The sequence below is a fragment of the Ochotona princeps genome, chromosome 5, assembly GCF_030435755.1.
Source record: "Ochotona princeps isolate mOchPri1 chromosome 5, mOchPri1.hap1, whole genome shotgun sequence".
In the NCBI taxonomy this organism is placed as follows: Eukaryota; Metazoa; Chordata; class Mammalia; order Lagomorpha; family Ochotonidae; genus Ochotona; species Ochotona princeps.
In genome coordinates, this window is record NC_080836.1 from 76,727,365 (window position 1) to 76,745,282 (window position 17,918).

Here is a 17,918-nt window from a genome sequence, read left to right on the forward strand (position 1 = left end):
AAAAATCTTACTAATCTCCACTAAGAGGATGAGATAGGTAAAAATAACTTGTAAAATAATCATGGAATTTAGTAGCAACATCAAACATTTTCTTAAATTCCACATCATGAAAACTGTGGTGCTCAGTAACATGAAGGAACTACATTCCTCCCAAGGTATAGATAACTAGTCTTGCTATCTGGGTTGCTGGCATAAACACAATGGTTCCTATCTACCTTCCATTCTCATCTTCCAGTAAATGCATTACAGGTATGTCTTCATATAATAAAGATTTAGCACCTTGACTGAGACAATAAAGCTTTATGTGTTTGATATTTAAAGGAAAATGGTTCGAAGGCTAATTTTGAATGTAGATTTCATAGAGAAATAATGTAATGTTGGCTCCACAGAAAACAGACGGCTCACTTGGGGAGTGAATCATCGGACGGAAGATCTTCCTCTCTGTCTCTCCTCTCTGTATATCTGACTTTGTAATAAAATAAATAAATCTTTAGGAAAAAAAAAGAATATTATCCTCTGTCACAAGAAACTGACATTAGAAGCAGAATGCTATACCTGGTGATATCATCAAAGACACCATATCCTGCTTTCTTATCCATCACCCACTGGCCAATGAACATACTAGGAGAAGAGGAAGTCAATTTTCCACTTCGTAGGAGACCATGACCATGACGCATGTTATCTTGAAAACAGCCTTCAAACACTTCACCAGAGGCATAACTGTGGTTGCAAAGAATGGATAAGGATCACACGCATATCAAATTTTGTGCTCAGTTCTACATGGTTTAGCAAACCTGAAACGATACTCAAGTCTCAAGGGCAGCTATATTTATCTACTTCAAATGACTTTGCAATAAAAATAAATAAATCTTTTTTTAAAAAAATCTCTCTTTTCAATTACTGAGGGTCAAGTAAAGACATCACAGGTGGTATTTCACATTAACATGGACCAAACCAGTATGTTTCATCTCTTATGGGAAAACATAATGAGTTATTAATGAGAATGAAGAATTGAAAGTGTTGTCCAAATTAGAGTTGAATAGTATAAATAAAAACGTTACACACAGGACATGCAGGATACTCATAAAAATCGTGGTATATATGATAACTAAAAAGAACTAAATTTAGTAAACTCATATTTTTACCATGTGATAGATGAGAAGTTGGTCTGTAAGTAAAGACCTTATTCAGAATTTTAGACATTAGAAAAGTAATAAAATTTACTCCTTGGAAATTCCGACCCTACAAACATTTAGGCACACGGGTTCTTTGAGAAAGCAACACAAGGCACAGCCACTGGCCTAGTGGCTAAGACATCTCTTGGGAAGCCTGTATCCTATGTCAGAATGTTTGGGTTCAAGTCCTAGCTCCAATTCCACCCTCCTGTGACTATGTACCCTGGACACAGCAAATGGTGGCTCAGGTACTTGGGTCCCCAACTACCAACATGAGAGACGCAGAGTTCTGAGTGTCTAGCTTTGGGCTGTTTTGAGGAGTGAACCAACAGGTGGAAGATCTCTTTCTCTCTGTTTCTCTGCCTTCTCAAATAAAAGCTTACAGATATTTTTAGGTGGTATTAAACAAGAAAAAGTAGCACCAGTTCAGCAAGCTTTCAATTATTATTACCTGTAGACTCCTTGACCGCACATTTTTCCTTCTTTCCAATAACCCACATAATGGTCTTCTTTGTTCAGAGCCTTGTGTGGGATTTTGTACTCACCATACCTACCAAGAAAAGCAAAAAAGCACCAGGAGCTGCATTTATGACACCTTAATCTTCTGTATGCACAGATCATCAAGCATTTTAAGAGGGTGGGCAGAGGGCAAAGAGTCTTGATTTTAACTGTATCGACTACCTAAGCTGCCTGGCCAGTCTCAGCCACGCACAACATCAACCCAAATGCTGAGAGATTAGATGTTTATCTCATGTCCAAGGAAAACAGAAGGCCCATCTCTGTTACTAATTAGATGCATCACTTTGGATAACTCTAGGTATCCAGCTCCCTTATCTGAAAGAGGTTAAAGTAAAATTATCTAAAATTCTAAAAACAGAGATTAAAAGACATCCAAGAAACATACATTATCACATATACACACAAAATCACTTATTCAGTGTAAACAACATATTACTATACAATGTATACAAATGCATTGTTTATAAACAATATGGATACTAATATATTACAAGTATACAAATATATCACAAGTATACAAATATATTATTATACAGTATATGCAAAATAAAAATTTTTACATGACACAAAATACTTCATCACACAAGTTTCTCATTTGAATATCTTTAGCATCAGTAAATAGGGTTAGCTTACTCAAAATAATGTCATCAAAATACCCACTGGGATAACAAATCACTGAGAGGGTTTCCCCTTTGACGTATCCTAGAAATTCTGGATAATCTTAAACTACTGAAAGGAGAATTTCTCAGTGTTTTCAGTAAAGGGAGCAACACTGTTTCAAAAGCCTCCTTATCAACAGTGTCCAGGGCCTCACGACTGATAAGCAGACTTTAGAAAGCAGTCCCAGGCTGGTACAGCATGTTAGCTAAGGCCTCGACGCCAGCATCTCATATGAGCTCTGGAAGGCCCAGCTGCTCCACTTCCAATACAGCTCCCTGATAATGAGCCTGGGAAAGCAACAGGAAATGACCAGAGAGCTGAGCCCCTGCCACATACATGGGAAACCTAGAGAAAGCTCCTGGTGCCTGGCTTTGGCCTGGCATGACCTGGTCCAGCCCTTGGGGAGTGAACATTAGTAAAATCAATCGATATCTCTCCTCATCTCATTACTCTTCTTTCAAATAAATAAATCCTTAAAAATAAGTAAGACTCAGGCTAAAGCCACTGCAGCAAGGCAGTGACTGAGTCCTTGGCTTCTCCAGGCCCAAGAGCAACCTTCCCTCAGGGTGAGTAGCCATAAGGGAAACCTGGGAACTGGATTAATGTCCTAGCTCCGCCCTGCTGCCAAAAGCTGGCAGCAGGGCAAGTCTGGGAAGATTCCAGACCTTGGGGGCTGGGGGCGGTTTGAAACCCCCAAGGGTGGCAGCTGTGGGAGGTGTCCCTGCTGGGCGGAATCCAAGACTGGGGACTCAGGCCAAAGCCACTGCCACAAGGCAGTGACTGAGTCGTTGGCTTTGGGCGGCAAGTGCACCAAATAGTGCCAGGCTCTGCCTGCTGCCCGTCCAGCAGCGAGCTCTGGGGTTTTTATGATACGAAATAGCTGCTTAGAGACACCCATGAATAAGGCCAGCTTTAGTGTAGGTGAGACACGAATTCCTGGTGATTCCCAGTAACAGGGACATGAAACTTTAGGGTAAGAGTGGGACTGAGACCTGAAGGTTTGAAGGGGAGTACACATAAGATCTATTTGAGCCAGACTGAAACATCAGCCAAATTAGGAATCCTGAGAATGGCTATTAGCACAGAGTTCACTGACTGCCACACACCGGTCCACACCAAAGCTATGGATGGGGGCCTGTCTAGCCCGGCACCATAACTTGACTGGGTGGTAGAACAGTGGACTGGTCACATTCGGCAGGGTCAAGACACTTACCAGCACGTGAGAGAATTTGGTCTGGGAGTAAACTCTATGGGGGAAGTGTGGGCCTCACACTATGGAAATACAAGTCCTGCAGGTTAGCTCGCGAGCTGGGGTGGCAAGGGGCTAAGATAGGAGTGACCATGGCATCTGCAATCACTTATGGGTAAAGGAACCAATGGTATTCTGGGCAGGTCAAGACAGCATCACCCGAAGGAGCAACCTAAAACAGGATGTGGAGTAGGCCGAGCTGCAACTGGAAGGGGGCAGACTGGGCAGGGCCAAACGAATTTCAGCTCAAACTAAAAAGAATAGAAATCAGGAGGGGGCACATGCCATTCTAACCCAGGCTCTTACAACAACTGGTCTACAGGAGGCAAGGATATATGCCACAGCATTGAAGGCAAAGGATGAGACAGGTGAGGGGAACACCTGTGGGCCTCAAGTGAGCTAGATCGGGGAAGGGCCTGATTGGGCTGACTGCTCCGAATGGTGCAAGCAAAATTAGAGTGGACAAGTGTTGGTAGGGCTTTGCCACATCATCAGATGGCAGAGACTGGCACTGGGGGCAAATTCTGTTAAGTTAAATGCCAGAACCACCTGGAGATTGCACAATCCAGAAGTTAAGAGTGGCCTAGTAGGGAGATAGTGGGCACCTCCCTCGTGGGTAACTACTCCCACTGGAGAGCATAAAAACCAGGACAGGGGCAGGGTTGCTAAACAGAAAGGCACCTACCAGTATGTGTGTGGGCTGGACAGTAGGCTGGTTGGGTCGAACTAGGCTTCAATGCCCATTGACAAGTACCAGAATTTAATGGGAGGTGGGACAGACTGAGCAAACCTGTGGTACATACTCGCATGCATGGGAACTAGGGAAGGGAGCAGGCCTGGTGGGGGTTATGGGGAGTCGCCCCAACTAGGCTGCAGCTCCCACTGGTTTACGTGAGGACCGAGTATGAAGTGGGTAGGATTGAGCCGGACCACAATACCCATTGGTCCAAGTGGATGACAGGGCTGGAAACAGAACTGACCCAGCGGAGACCAGTCACATTAAGCAGGGCCATGACATTAACAAAACACGCTAAAGAACCATATCCGGGGGAAGATTCTGTGGGGGATATGTGGACCAAACCCTATGGAAATTCTAGCCCCACGGGTTACTTCAAGAGATGGAGTGGTGGTGGACTAAGCTAGGTGTGACTGGGGAGCCTGCCATTGATCACAGATTGGAGAACCGACAGCAGTCTGGACTAGTTGGGGCAGCGGCGCTCAAGTGTGCATCCTGAGTGGGGTGTGGGGTGGGTCGGACTGCAACATTCACCAGCACATGCAAGGCCAAGGGGAGGGCTTGACTGCACCGGGCACTGGCCTAAAGCCCAGTGGCATGTATGAGAACTGGGTCTGGGAGGGGATCAGGGGGAGAAACTTGGGAAGCTCCCCTGACAGGTTATAGCTCCCACTGGTGAACAGGTGGTCCGGACCTGGGGGTCGGACAGGCTGAGCAAAGTAGCACCAAAGGCTCATCAGTGTATGAAAAGGCGATGGAATGGGCGCACCGGGCAGCACTGAGCAAACCTTAGGCCACAAGTAAGATTGGAAACCAGGTTGGAGCACAGGACATGCCCAGGTAGGTTTTTGCACCAACTGGTCTGTGTGAGCCACGGATGCTGAGCTACAGTGTCTAAGGCAGGGGTCGCAACAGGTGAGGGGCTGTGCCAAGCTGAGTCAGAGCAACCACTGGCATGTGTGGGAACAGGCTCGGTTGGGGGGCTAAGGGGACACCCTAGCTGGGTGGAGGTACCCACCAAGGGGCACACGAGCTGGAATGGGGCTGCATTCTGGTCAGGATACAGTTGTAGTCTCCCTTGGCACAAGTGTGGACTGGGACTGGATGCACCAGGCCGGGCCAAACTGCAACACCTTCTGGTGTTCTGGTGGACCAGGGCAGATGTGGGACAGACTAAGCTAGGTCTCAACCCCAACTGAGCCATGTATGAGCTATATGTGGGTATGGATGAGCCATGGCTGGGCTGAAACATCCAACAGCAAGAACCAGAATGGGTTGAAGGCCAGTTAGGAAAAGCCACTGTTCCTGCTAGGACAGGAGGTGAACTGAGTAGTGCTGGCTCATGGATCCACTGGTATGCGCGAAACCTGGCACTCGGAGGGGTTCAGATGGAGGAGCATGGGCAACTCTTCTGGCAGGACACAGACCCCACAGGTAAGCGCAAGAAGCATGGAAGGAAACAGCCAAGAGGTTATGGAAAGTGTCCCACTGGCATACATTTGGCATGGGTCGGGGGCAGACACGCTGAATCAGTTCACATCATCCACTGGCAAATTCGAACGCCAGAACAGAGTGTGGGTCGAGCCATGTTTGGCCACGACAAAAGCAGTACACAACACGGAATGCCAAGGTGAGGTTGCCTGTGCCAGATGTGACTGCAGCACCCAATCAGCACACGTGAGAACCAGGAAGGGAGGGGGCAGAACCGGCAGGGGAATAAGGGGTGGTTCCCTTGCTGGACAGCTACTCCCACAGGAGAGTGTGAGCTGGGATGGGGGTAGACCAGACTAGGCAGGGCTACAGCACATGTGCGCCTCATGTAGACCAGATCAGGGAAAAACCAGGCTGGGTGATTATTCCTACTGGTGCAAGCATAAATTAGAGTGGGTGAGGGTTGTTGGGGCTTAGTCACAGCATCAGCTGGGAGAAGCTGGCACTGGAGGCTAGTTCTGTCAAGTTAAACCACAGAACCACCGGGAGAGTGCATAATCTGGGAGTGGGAGTGGCCTGGGAGGGCAATAGTGGGCTCCTCCCTCTTGGGGTACCACCCCCCACGGGAGGGCACGAAAACTAGGACAAGGGATGGAGTGGCTAGACAGAGACACCCAACAACATCCGTGAAGTCTGGATAGTTGAGCTGGTTAGATGGAGCAAGGTTTTAATAACCATTGACATGTACGAGAGCAGAAGGGGATGTGAGACAGACTGGACTAGTCTGCCACACATACTGGCAAACCAGGGTAGGGGGTGGACCTGGTGGGGGTTATTGTTGGTCGCTCCGGCTGGGCAGCAGCTCCCACTGGTTTATGTGAGGGCCGAGTATGTGCTAGGCAGAACCAGGCTGGACTGCAAACAGTGGAAGTGCAAACTGGTTCCAGTGGAAGACAGGGATGGAAACAGAACCAACCCAGCAACTGCAACCACCAGCTGATCGGGGCGATGGACTGTGCTGGGCCCTGTTCTTGCTGGTACATGCAAGAATCTGTTTGGGAACACCTCAGACAAAGTTTCTTTGGGGATTTCCCCGAATCGAGCTTTCGGACTCAGAACGCTAACTACCAAATGACAGAGGACAGAACAAGTCAATCAACCACCTCAGCTATATGCTGGCAATGAAAATACTGGGCAAACAGAGACTATATGATGGACTACGCCAATCAGTGGATTCTCCAGTGACTGCATCGTGCTTGGAGTGGTGAGAGTGGCAGCAATTCAGAACTGTTGAACTATCAAAAACACTTGAGCAAGACCCTCAGAGCATGACCCACATCTAGGACCTGGGGTGGGTGGGAGACTGGGTGGGGCTTCTCCCATAAAATCTCCTTTTACATCAGATATATTAAGGAAACAATATATAAATAAATAAATAAGCAAAAAAAAAAAAAAAAAGTAAACAAGTAAAAGCAGTGCACCGCAACAGCTGGAAGGCTATTGTGACTTTGGCGTCCAACAGTAATCAGAGTGAATAACTAATTGTAGCAAATCACTAGTTGCACCCCAATCTCCAGTTTTCTCCTGCTCACACAACTGCAGTATAAGTCCAAATGCACTGGATGCATTTCTCAACAAATAAAACCAAAATCTACATTTGTCTGGAAAACAGCTCTGAACATAAAACAATGTGATTTGATACCAAACTCCAATGTACTCTCATGTTTTATACAATTCTCTTACCCATCTTCCAAGCCATTCCTGAACATGCCAGTATAGATCTTTCCATCAGGCCACTTCAAGATACCTCTGTAGTACATGAGCAAAGAACAGATGAAGTCAATGAAAGTCCCAGACAACTGACACTCTTCCGTATCAACTGCCAGCCTCATCCCAGGTGGAAACCTTAAACATTTTTACCTGCCATGAGGTTTCCCTGAAAGCCAGCGTCCATTATAGGTGGAATCCTTCAGGCGAGGGTCCTTGTAGAACGTGTACTTGGCACTACGCGAAATGGGTGGTTCCTGCCACTGAACACCACTGCCTCCTCCATAAGGCGGAAGATCAGATGTCCCCCTCAAGGCCTGGTCCACAGCTTGGCTGATCGCCCGCAGCCACTTTGTCTAAACGGCAGTGATTCATCAAGCAGGGCTTACATCCCAGTTTTCCCTGGGGTGAACAATTTTTCTGTCTCCTAATGCTTTTCTTATTAATTATTCTTATTAATGCTTATTATTACTTAACACTGACTAGCATACACTGTCGTGTGGTAAAACCAAGGCATATTTTAAAAAAATACTAAGGTATTGATTTAATTGAAATACATCAAAATAATAGGCCAACTATAACTGCTTGTACTTTTTTTACTACCAAAAAAGGGCAGAAATAGCAAAATCAAAGAACAAACAAAACTACCACAATGGACCAACCTTTTCCTGGGGTGTTGATGAAATGAGAGTGAACTGTTCTTCAGGTGTAGTTATCTTTATGCCATTCCTAAAACATTCACAAGGATAAACATAGATATGACAATTGGTCACACAACTCATTTAAGACGTACATGCCAGGATTTGGGTTTCACAATAGGGGGAAGGTACTAAATTTTCCTGTTCTCCGTTGAACATTGGGGCTGTAAGTGGCAGACAGACATCATTCTAGACCCTACCATGATCTGTCATCTTCTTCCCAAAAGGCCATTTTACTATGGATTGTGTTAGAAGGTGAGCCTCAATATGCAGAATGCAGAGGCAAACTTTCCAAGCCCTCCTGATTTTGAAAAAGCAACCCAGGTGAGGGAGAGAGGGAATTGAGGGTTGGGGCAGGGAAAGGGAATACACTTACACACCACCAGCTTCTTCAGAAAGTGGCTCCACCCACAGTGTGGCCAGAGGGAAAACATGGTGCGTGGAGAACTGGAAGAGAGAACACAGGGGCACATCTGTCAAACCTCAAGTACACCTCGGGGTCTCTGCCAGTATCCCCCGTTAGGTGTTTAGCCCACGGGGTCCCTGCAGTCTCTGCCTCATAACCTCCTAGAGACATTTAAGCTCATGAGAGTACTGCCATCTCAGCCACATGGTTCCCCTAACCCTGAGGGCCTCGCCATGTTCGCTGCAGGGACCACAGCAAATGGATGACATACCTTCAGGAGCCAGAAACTGAAGTCCACACCACAGATGCAAGCTGCAGTTGAACACTTTCTCTTATGCCATAGTTTCAGTACAATCACACGAGTTGACAGTACGAAGTAACTAACAGGCAGTGTACTCCTGTTTCCCCTCCCATGGCCTCCTTTAGGGACAGGCATCCAGCCTACCTGGGCATGCACCAGGGCATCATTGAAGAGAATAAACCAATTCACAGAAAACCTTCCTGCGTGCTGCAGAGACAGGGCTCGGTTACTGCTCTCACACAGCAGCCGTCGCTCAGGTTTCCTCAAGGAATCCTAGGATGAAAAATGTCTCAGAGCAACAATCAAAAACAATCTTCACACGCAAACAGAAAATGAGATAGCCATGAATCACATTCACAGGAATTTGGTGCTCAAGGCTTAGCTTGGTGTTAAATCTGAGATGGATCCAAACACTTCATCAAATTAGAGCTCAAGGTAGGAACAAATTAAGTGAGGAAAGTGACCAGGTCTTCAGAGAGCATCCCTGGAAATGGGGAAGATAGATATATTTACAGTACCACTGCTGTGGTCCTTTGACATGCAGGGAGAGGAACTGAAAAGCATTACTATGAGATAAAAAATGAGGAACAGAGAAAACCACGGCAAAAATGAAGGCCCGCAGCAGGGATCTTTTCATATGGCTGACATGCATTCATAAAGCAAAAATTAAAACCCATACCCCAGAGGCAAGCTGGAGCTGAACACTTTCCTTTATGCCACAGTTTCAACCAAATCACACGAGTTAACGGTACAAAGTGATTTGGTACTAGGCTGCCAACGGGCCCTCCCCTGCCGCAGGGCTTACCGTCATCTTTCCCGGGAAGGTCTTCCAGAAGCCCAGCGTGTATTCTGCTTCCTTCCTTCTCCTGCCGAGATGGAGAGCAAGAGACTCATAACAAGAACTGGAGTCCTGCAGTTTCTGATATTCTGGAGATGTCTGGAGGCCAATAATTGAGGGGAGGAAAAGAAAAAAAAAGAACTTAAAACCATTGTCTGGCATCTGGTAGGCTCAGTGTGAGGTTTCCTACTTGGTAGGAAAGGTACAGAGAAAACTCAGCCCAGAATGGAAGAGCTACACTAAAGGGAGCTGGGAAAAGGGGGAAGATTTGTTTCAGAGAAACTCGCCTACTCACAGGCACACATGTAATAGGGAAATAACCCAGGGAGGGTTCAGGGAGGCAGACAACACTGCCTTGATCTGGCATGTGTGCATTATATCTATTGATATTTATCACATCAGAAAATAGGAAACATTTCAAAACCTTTACTATTCAAAGTAATAACGTTCAGTTAAAACCATATTTTCCAAAGCAAAATATTTCAATGGAAAAAAAAAAGTACTGGTCCACATTTTTTTTCAAATCTTTTTCCAAACCTAGCTTGAAAGAGGACAGCAAGAATGGGTGTTGGGCATAGCAGTGGAGTTACTGCTTGAGATGCCTGTGTACCCGTTTGCCTGTTTTTTTGAGTTCCAGCTCCTCTGCTTCCCAGCCAGGTTCTGCTACTACTGTGCGCCCTGGGAGACAGCAGATGGTGGCTCAAATGTTCGCATTCGCACCATCCAAATGAGAGACCCACACTGAGTTCTGGGCTCCTGGCTTCTATCTCTTGTGCATGTTTGGAAATAAATCAGCAGATGAAAGATTTCTGCTTCTCTGCCTTTACAACAATAACAACAAAAATTTAAAAACTAGCAAATCTGCATTTCATGAGTTATGAAATGCCACTTAATTAGAATAACTGTCTACAAAAAGTTTCATGGAAATGTGTTATGAAAAAAAATCCATCAATTTCAAATTTGTGCACTAAAATAAACTTATTTTGTAGTATATGTGCTGCCGAAGCGAGCACTAAAATAAACGTATTTTTAAATGCACTATTTTTCCACAAACTTTTCACAGTACTCTCTTGTTAAACAGAAGTTTCCCAAAAGGTAGCTACGGTGAGAAATCTGAAACCACAGCCTTGCACTTTTTGTTTTCTGTTCCACTAAAATTCACTGGTTTCCTCTGCACACTGAACAGATCTTTTACCATACATGATTTTGTAACAATTTGGACTCCATATTTGGAAGACATTGGCTGACTGATTTAGGCAGATCTTCTAAATGTTGGTGCTATATCTACAGCCATACCACCTGAACGCGCCTGATCTCATCTAAATGTTGGTGCCTTTGTTTTACATGTCAAAACATCACGTCATGCCATCTGAAGTGCCTAGGACAGATACCACAGCCAGCTCTGACTCCAGTGTCTGCCTAATGCAAATCCTGGGAGGCAGTGACGATGGTTCAAGTAAAGGGGTTCCTGTCACTCACGTGGGAGACCTGGGATTGAGTTCCCAACTCCCAGCTCTGGCCAGAGCCATCATAGGTATTCAGGCATTAAACCAGGAGGATAAGGCTCTCTCCCTTTATCTGTGAATCTGCCTCTCAAAAAAATATACATTAAAATAAATCATTATTACTACCTATCTTATCAAAAACAATCCTAAGAATTGTCAGACTCACAGAGCGAGGCAGGTTTCAATACTAATTTTTGCTCAAAGTATAGATTTTGTCATTGTAACAAATAGTGTCCATCAGTTATTCTCTGCTAGGATTTGGGTGATACTGTGGGTATCCAATGTCCCACAAAGGCCCGTGTACTAAAATGTGGTCCTCAATACCTCATGTTAATGGCACAAAAGAGTGGAAAGGATACAATCATGATGTCTGAAAGTGGGGCCTTGGAAAAGTGAATAGATTAAATGAGGCCATTTTGGTGGAGCCCCCATCTGGTGACGTTACAAGAGAACACAGACATGGACTGACACTTGCTTTTGCTACAGGATGCCTTGGGCTGCCTTGGACCTCTGCCAGCAAGAACACTGTTACCAGATGAGGAACCTAGGGGACCTGCCCAAATTTGGGCTGTGAGCCTTCAAAACCATCAGCTGAAATAATCCCCTTTTGCTTCATGAGTGTATTTCACACCTTTCATAGTAGAAACAAACAAACAAAAAAACCCGAATGATACAATCTACTTCCAATGACATGTTTATTCACTCCTTGTTGAGAAAATATTTGCCAATGCCCAAATGTAAGCAACCACAGTGTATCGGTCTGTTTTCTCTTTTAAGCTAACAAAGAAGAAACAGTTCTTGGCTCCGATAACCGCAGTCCTCCTTTCTCATGTGAAACCCTCACACTTCAGAACTGCTTTGCGTATGCTCCCCATCATCACACAGAATGTTACAGAGGTCCATTCAATGGCGGAGCTACTAATAAATTAAAATCAGTATCTTTTACTGCTTCATCATGAACATTCTTGAGAGGCACATTTTTTGTCTTTAACATGAGCTTGTGTTGGTGAAGAGCACAAAGGCAAGCATTTGAGTCTGGTGCCACAGCTAAGATTCCTGTGAGGGAGCCAGCAGTGTTACCACCCTTACTTCTACTCCGCCTGTGCAGATGACAACAAGCAGGAAAAGGCAATGTCATAGCATCACTAGGAGAACAATTTCAATGCTCTGGACTCTGAAAGGATCTTTGGCACCCTGAGGAATGTGCAAATCCAACTTGAGAATGAGCTACCAGCACAGGGCTGAGCTGATGAGCAAAGAGATCAGACGAAATGACAAGCCCTCCCATTCAGACTAAACATGTTCCACAATGCTTAGAGCTGCTCACATCTCTTCCATTCATTTAAGATATTCTGAATAGTTAGATGATCAAAAGCATCACATTTTGTGTCTTCTGGGAGCTTACAGAAGCAGGCAGAGAAGAGAGAAAAACACACAACATATCAGAGTAACCAGTGGGTTCATTACTAGGTTACATAGTGGAAGCGACAATATAGTCAAGCAGTTAAGGAAATGGATTCTGGAGCCAGAGAACCTGAATATGAATCCCAGTTTGGCAGCTCTCAAGTGTACTTCAATTCTGCACGTAAAAGGGGATAATAATACCACCCATTTCTCAGGGTTGAGGTGGGGATTCAATGAATAGAGAGAACATGCTTAGAACAGAAACAAGCATATGAAATATATTCAATAAACATTTGTTTCATATGCAGTTCAAATTTATGTGTGTATACATATGTACACAAATGCATACATATAAGCTGTACCTTGGACGTACTAGTTTACACATTATAGTAAAAAAAAACAAACAATCTGTGTCCCAACAAAACTTCCACAGAGGATTTTAATGCACTATGATAAGGATCAGAACTACTAACAGAGATGAGTAGTGGAGATAGAATGTGTCAGCCAGGCACACGGGAAGAGTAAATCATTCCTGAAAGATGGCAGGAAGAAGCAGAAGTAGTGCAGTCAGAGAGAGCTTCACTTTCCCGAGTGATGCCTTTCGCCTCAGGCCTTGAAGTTTCCATTGTGAGGGCAAGGATGGGACATTCAAAGCACCTGAGAGCTACATCCAGGGAATCTGAACTATTAGGGTCCTACAGGCAGGGCAAAAGAAAAGGCTAGAAACAAGAGAAGGTATCATATTATATGCAGTCTTGAAGTCAAACTAAAGAATCGCAATTAACCCATGGAGCTAGGCCCTTCAGTCTGGGAACAGGGACTATCAGACTCCTTGAACAATCCCAAACTAATCCAGTAGAGATTTTTATTAATCAAAGCCATACTGAGGTGCGAATCTGGGTACAGCTAACGCCGGATCAATCAGGGTGAAACCTGAGAGCAGACTAGATGAAAGACCTACAAAGATCACAGCAGAGTCAAACAGAGAAAGTCCACGTCAATTTCAGGATACTCTGGGGACAGAGATCTGTGTAGATTAGGAGATAGGTTCCAAGATTAAGATCCTAAATCTAAGAGACCTTGGAGTTATCATGGTTTCTCTAGAATCCTTCACAGGACAAACAAACTGACACCACTTACCTCACTACAATTTCTGAAGTGATTGTCTCATGACCAGCCTTATCATACACTCATATCTTGGTGGCACTAATTATGCTAGACTCCATTTAACTCTTCTTACACGGAAAATAAACTAGGTAATGTTGGAGAAAGTTCTGTTACCACTAACTTCTCATAGCATCACTAAAGTGACCCAAACCTATAGTCCAAGCATATCGTGCACCCAGACAGGAAGTCACTCTTCCACCTCACAGAGCTGTGCCATCACGCTGAGCCGATCTCATACTCTGCACCCAATACAGTCTGACAATCATTGAATGAGTAGTACTAAAAACAAGGTTTTAACCTTTGACTCAGTCAAATAATATTTAATCTTGATAAAATCCCCAAAGGAAACTGAACCCACAGTATAAAAACAAACTAGATTCTCCTATAATCATACTTTGCTGTCATTTCCCTGATTAAAAAGACACTGAATTAGATAAACATAAATATTAAGCTAGAGTTCCAGGCACTAGAGGGGTATAAACCAAATGATCCTTGACCTTTCAAGTATCCAAAAGGGGTGGAAATGGGCAACTTACCACTTCAAAACAAGTAGCAAGCTTTAGTAAAACTTTTGCATAATTATGAAGTCGTCTGATTGGCACGAAAAAGAGAGTATTCAATATTTCCATCAACTGAATGTTTTCATCATTCACTTCAGATAAATCTTGTAATAGCTCTTGGTTTTTATTTAGGAAATCACTGGAAGTAAAGAAAAATAAATTTGGTTAATCATTTTGGTAGTGGTAATATGCAAGGTAATCTAATAGAAAATTTCACTAAGTAGGATATGTTTCAGAATATGTTTATTTAGGTGCTAGGAAAGTAATGACATAAATATAGTGAAACAAGAAAGATGTAATTTTTAAAATTTTCCTATCTATAAAACAGGGAGGAAGTATAAACAGCAAATGGTAGCAATCATAACTTTAATTAAAAAGGCTAAGCAGATGCTTGTATCCTTTGTCCTAGTAAATGAATCATGCATCCCACAATGTCAAAGAACAATCAGAGCCAACTGACATTATTACATATTAATTTCAGAGCCAAAAGTCATGGCAGTAAATGGTTAAATTAATGCCATAATCCACTGTGCTAAACAGAAATACAGCAGGAAAAGCCAAGTTCTTGTTCCAACAGCACTGGCATGGATATTAGCACACTTCTAATTTCTTCCGTTTTCTGCCAATTATTTATCACATAACACAAATTCCAATAAAATAAATGTTAAAAAAATGTACCAAAAAATTACTATAGAAGAAAAATTTAAAGCTGTAGGAACCAGTACTATTATTCACAGGAAAAAGGAAAGAAAATTATAGGTAAAGATTTCAATTCTGATATCTCCAGAAGCATTTCAAACAAAAGCCACAATTTAGTTTGTAAACTTATGTTGTTACATAAATTCATTATTAAAATTTGTCATCGATTTGAGTCTATGCTCACCAGACCAAACCACTTAAACTGCTTATACAACAGTTAAGAGCTGTTGGGACAGAATCCTTTTCTGTCACTTCATGAGCAACAATTAACACCACCCAGCTCTGTTGGTATTCCTACTTCCTCTCCGTGCTCTGCAGCAGAGGTCAGCTGAGGACACTCTCACAGCCCTCCGGGAGCATTCTGTTTTGACCTGCTCCCGAGACAGGGGTAGGACGGGATGAACTCACATTCCCTCCCACCAGACTTCTGAAGGCCAGTGCAGAAATAGTTCCATTCTCAAATTCCAATACTTTCCAGGACTTGCTCATGCACTGGCCTCTTGTTACAGACCTACGTCCTTTAGAAGAACCCAGGTGGGCTCTCAGGGAATCTCACCAGGGGACAAGCTTGTCTGCCTTTTGGGAGTTTGCCTTTTGGGAGTTTTTCACGCTCTTTCCTTACATGGCTACTTCATATTGTTCCTCAAGTTTTTAAAATAAGAATTAGCGTATTATAAGCAGGAAAAAAAAAAACCTAAATATCCTACAACAGATTCATGGATGAATCAAATGTGGAATATTATTTAGTTGCAAAATGGAGTGCAATTTGATATATGTTGCAACATTCATGGATCTTGAAAACATTATGCTTCAGGACCATTAGCCAGACACAAGGATAAATGCAATTTCACTCACATAAAGTGCCCAGAGAACAAGTTAAATCCCAGAAACACAAGGTAGACTAGCAGTTGCCAGAGGCTGCAGGAGAGTGGACAGGTTACTGTTTAATGGGTACATAACTTTGGGGTACAAAGTTCTGGGGAGGAACAGTGGTGAATACATAACATTGTGAACGTATTTGACACCATTGAACTGTATGCTTATGAATGGTTAAATACTATGTTATGCGTATTCTACCACAATTGAGAAGAGAAAAAAAGCCTATACAATGATCCAGGTGCTAAGCTAACCGAGGGATGGGAACCTGACCGTCAGCTAAGACCCAATGAGTGCACAGAACTCACTCCTAAGCTCTGGAGGTCTGAAACTCGGGAACACTGACTTCTGGACAGACACAGACAAAGGATGTCATTTCTGTCTTCAATTAGGGAAGAGACAGGGATTCATTAACCTCCACTTAGAAAATGCCACCCAAATACTCCATCCTAGCATCTGTTGCCCAGCCCAGAGAAAACCTTGGTCGTCTGCTGCATGCCTAGGCTGTGAGCATGGGACTGTGGGCAAGAGGCTTTCACTTATCTCAGCTCCTTTAGCAGATTTAGCAGAGACCAAGATCACCCCGAGTTCTGTAACACTGGAGGCAGGTTAGCAACACAGCAGCATAAGGCCAAGGCCAACGACTGCCAGGGCCGTGAAGAGGCCTGGAAGCTCCCCACTTAGACTGCCTTGTGTCTCCACCTAGTTTTGCATTCTCCTGTAATTAAACTTGGCTTCCTCCAACCATTGCAAATGTCACTGAACAACACATATAATGCTTGTCTATCTCCTCTTTATCCTATTTTCTGTAAGTCATCACATACATTTGTTATTTTCCATCAAGAGGGGAAAGAATGGTGCTGTTTTTCACATGAAGAGTTGGGCTGATTCACTTAAGGGGGTGTTACCCAGTCTCTGGGATAACAAGAGGTGGCACTAAGGAGGGATCCAGATCTTACGCCTTTTAGTTTGATGCTTTTACGTATTATGCTACTTCTGTGGATAATCAGTTATCTTTTTTTTTTTTTTTTTATTACAAAGTCAGATATACTGAGAGGAGGAGAGATAGAGAGGAAGTGGAGCTGCCGGGATTAGAACCAGCGGCCATATGGGATCAAGGCGAGGACCTTAGCCACTAGGCCATGCTGCCGAGACCCAGTTATCTTTTAGAAGGGCTTTGGCAAAATGACCAAGCCAAGGCTTTCCCTGAGTACCCCAAAACACAAAACCCCATAAAACATGATCCTTGGATGTTGAATAGTAATGGGAAGGTATGTATTTGCTTACATGGCAGGTTTGGCAAGAAGCGGGAATCCACCCATAACCAGGAAATTTGTAATAGATGTGCAATACCTTCAGCAAAAAAGAAAACACAGAACATTAGTGTTTAAATATAAAGTGCTTTTTCAGACTTTTCAAGCAAGTACCTGGAGCAAACATTTCTTTGTATCTCCCCAATGAGTTCTTGGCTTCTGTGATGTCAACATTTGTGAGCTACACAAGGATAAAGAGAAAGCAGGTTAAGGTGATAATCGCAACAACCAGAGAGGTGCTGGTTTAGTAATGCGGTTAGTGCAAAGGGAAATTTTAAAAACTCAGCCTTGCAAGCAATGCTATAATTTAAGAAAATGTGATGGAATCTGTCATATAGTTAATGGAAATTTCCCCTAATCTTTACTTCAGGTTTCCCAGTAACATCTTCAGAAATGAACAGTAAGGGCAAGCAAGTTCTGGGTCACGGAGAGCTAAGCCACCTCCTGGGAGGCCTGCATCCCTTTCCAAAGTGCCTCAGATTGAAACTTGTCTCTGCTTCTCATCCAACTCAGCAGAGGATGGCTCAAGTATCTGGGTCTGTGCCATTCACAAGAAAGATATAAATGGAATTCCAGGCTCCCACCTCCAGCCTGGTCCAGTCATGGCTGCTGCA

The 17,918-nt window shown here is 43.9% G+C and overlaps 1 protein-coding gene across 4 annotated transcripts in view; it reads right to left on the reverse strand.

Moving 5' to 3' along the window:
* ALS2 (alsin Rho guanine nucleotide exchange factor ALS2) overlaps nt 1-17,918 on the reverse strand; it is an 85,827-nt gene that overhangs the window by 20,972 nt on the left and 46,937 nt on the right. For all 4 annotated transcript variants that reach the window (XM_058664856.1, XM_058664854.1, XM_058664855.1 and 1 more), the window contains 10 exons: nt 17,279-17,344; nt 14,393-14,555; nt 9,748-9,879; nt 9,087-9,215; nt 8,612-8,682; nt 8,200-8,266; nt 7,691-7,893; nt 7,514-7,579; nt 1,627-1,725; nt 556-720 (listed from right to left, as the gene is read on the reverse strand). In XM_058664856.1, the coding sequence (XP_058520839.1) occupies nt 556-720; nt 1,627-1,725; nt 7,514-7,579; nt 7,691-7,893; nt 8,200-8,266; nt 8,612-8,682; nt 9,087-9,215; nt 9,748-9,879; nt 14,393-14,555; nt 17,279-17,344 (1,161 nt within the window). The remainder of the gene's footprint in view (nt 1-555; nt 721-1,626; nt 1,726-7,513; nt 7,580-7,690; nt 7,894-8,199; nt 8,267-8,611; nt 8,683-9,086; nt 9,216-9,747; nt 9,880-14,392; nt 14,556-17,278; nt 17,345-17,918) is intronic.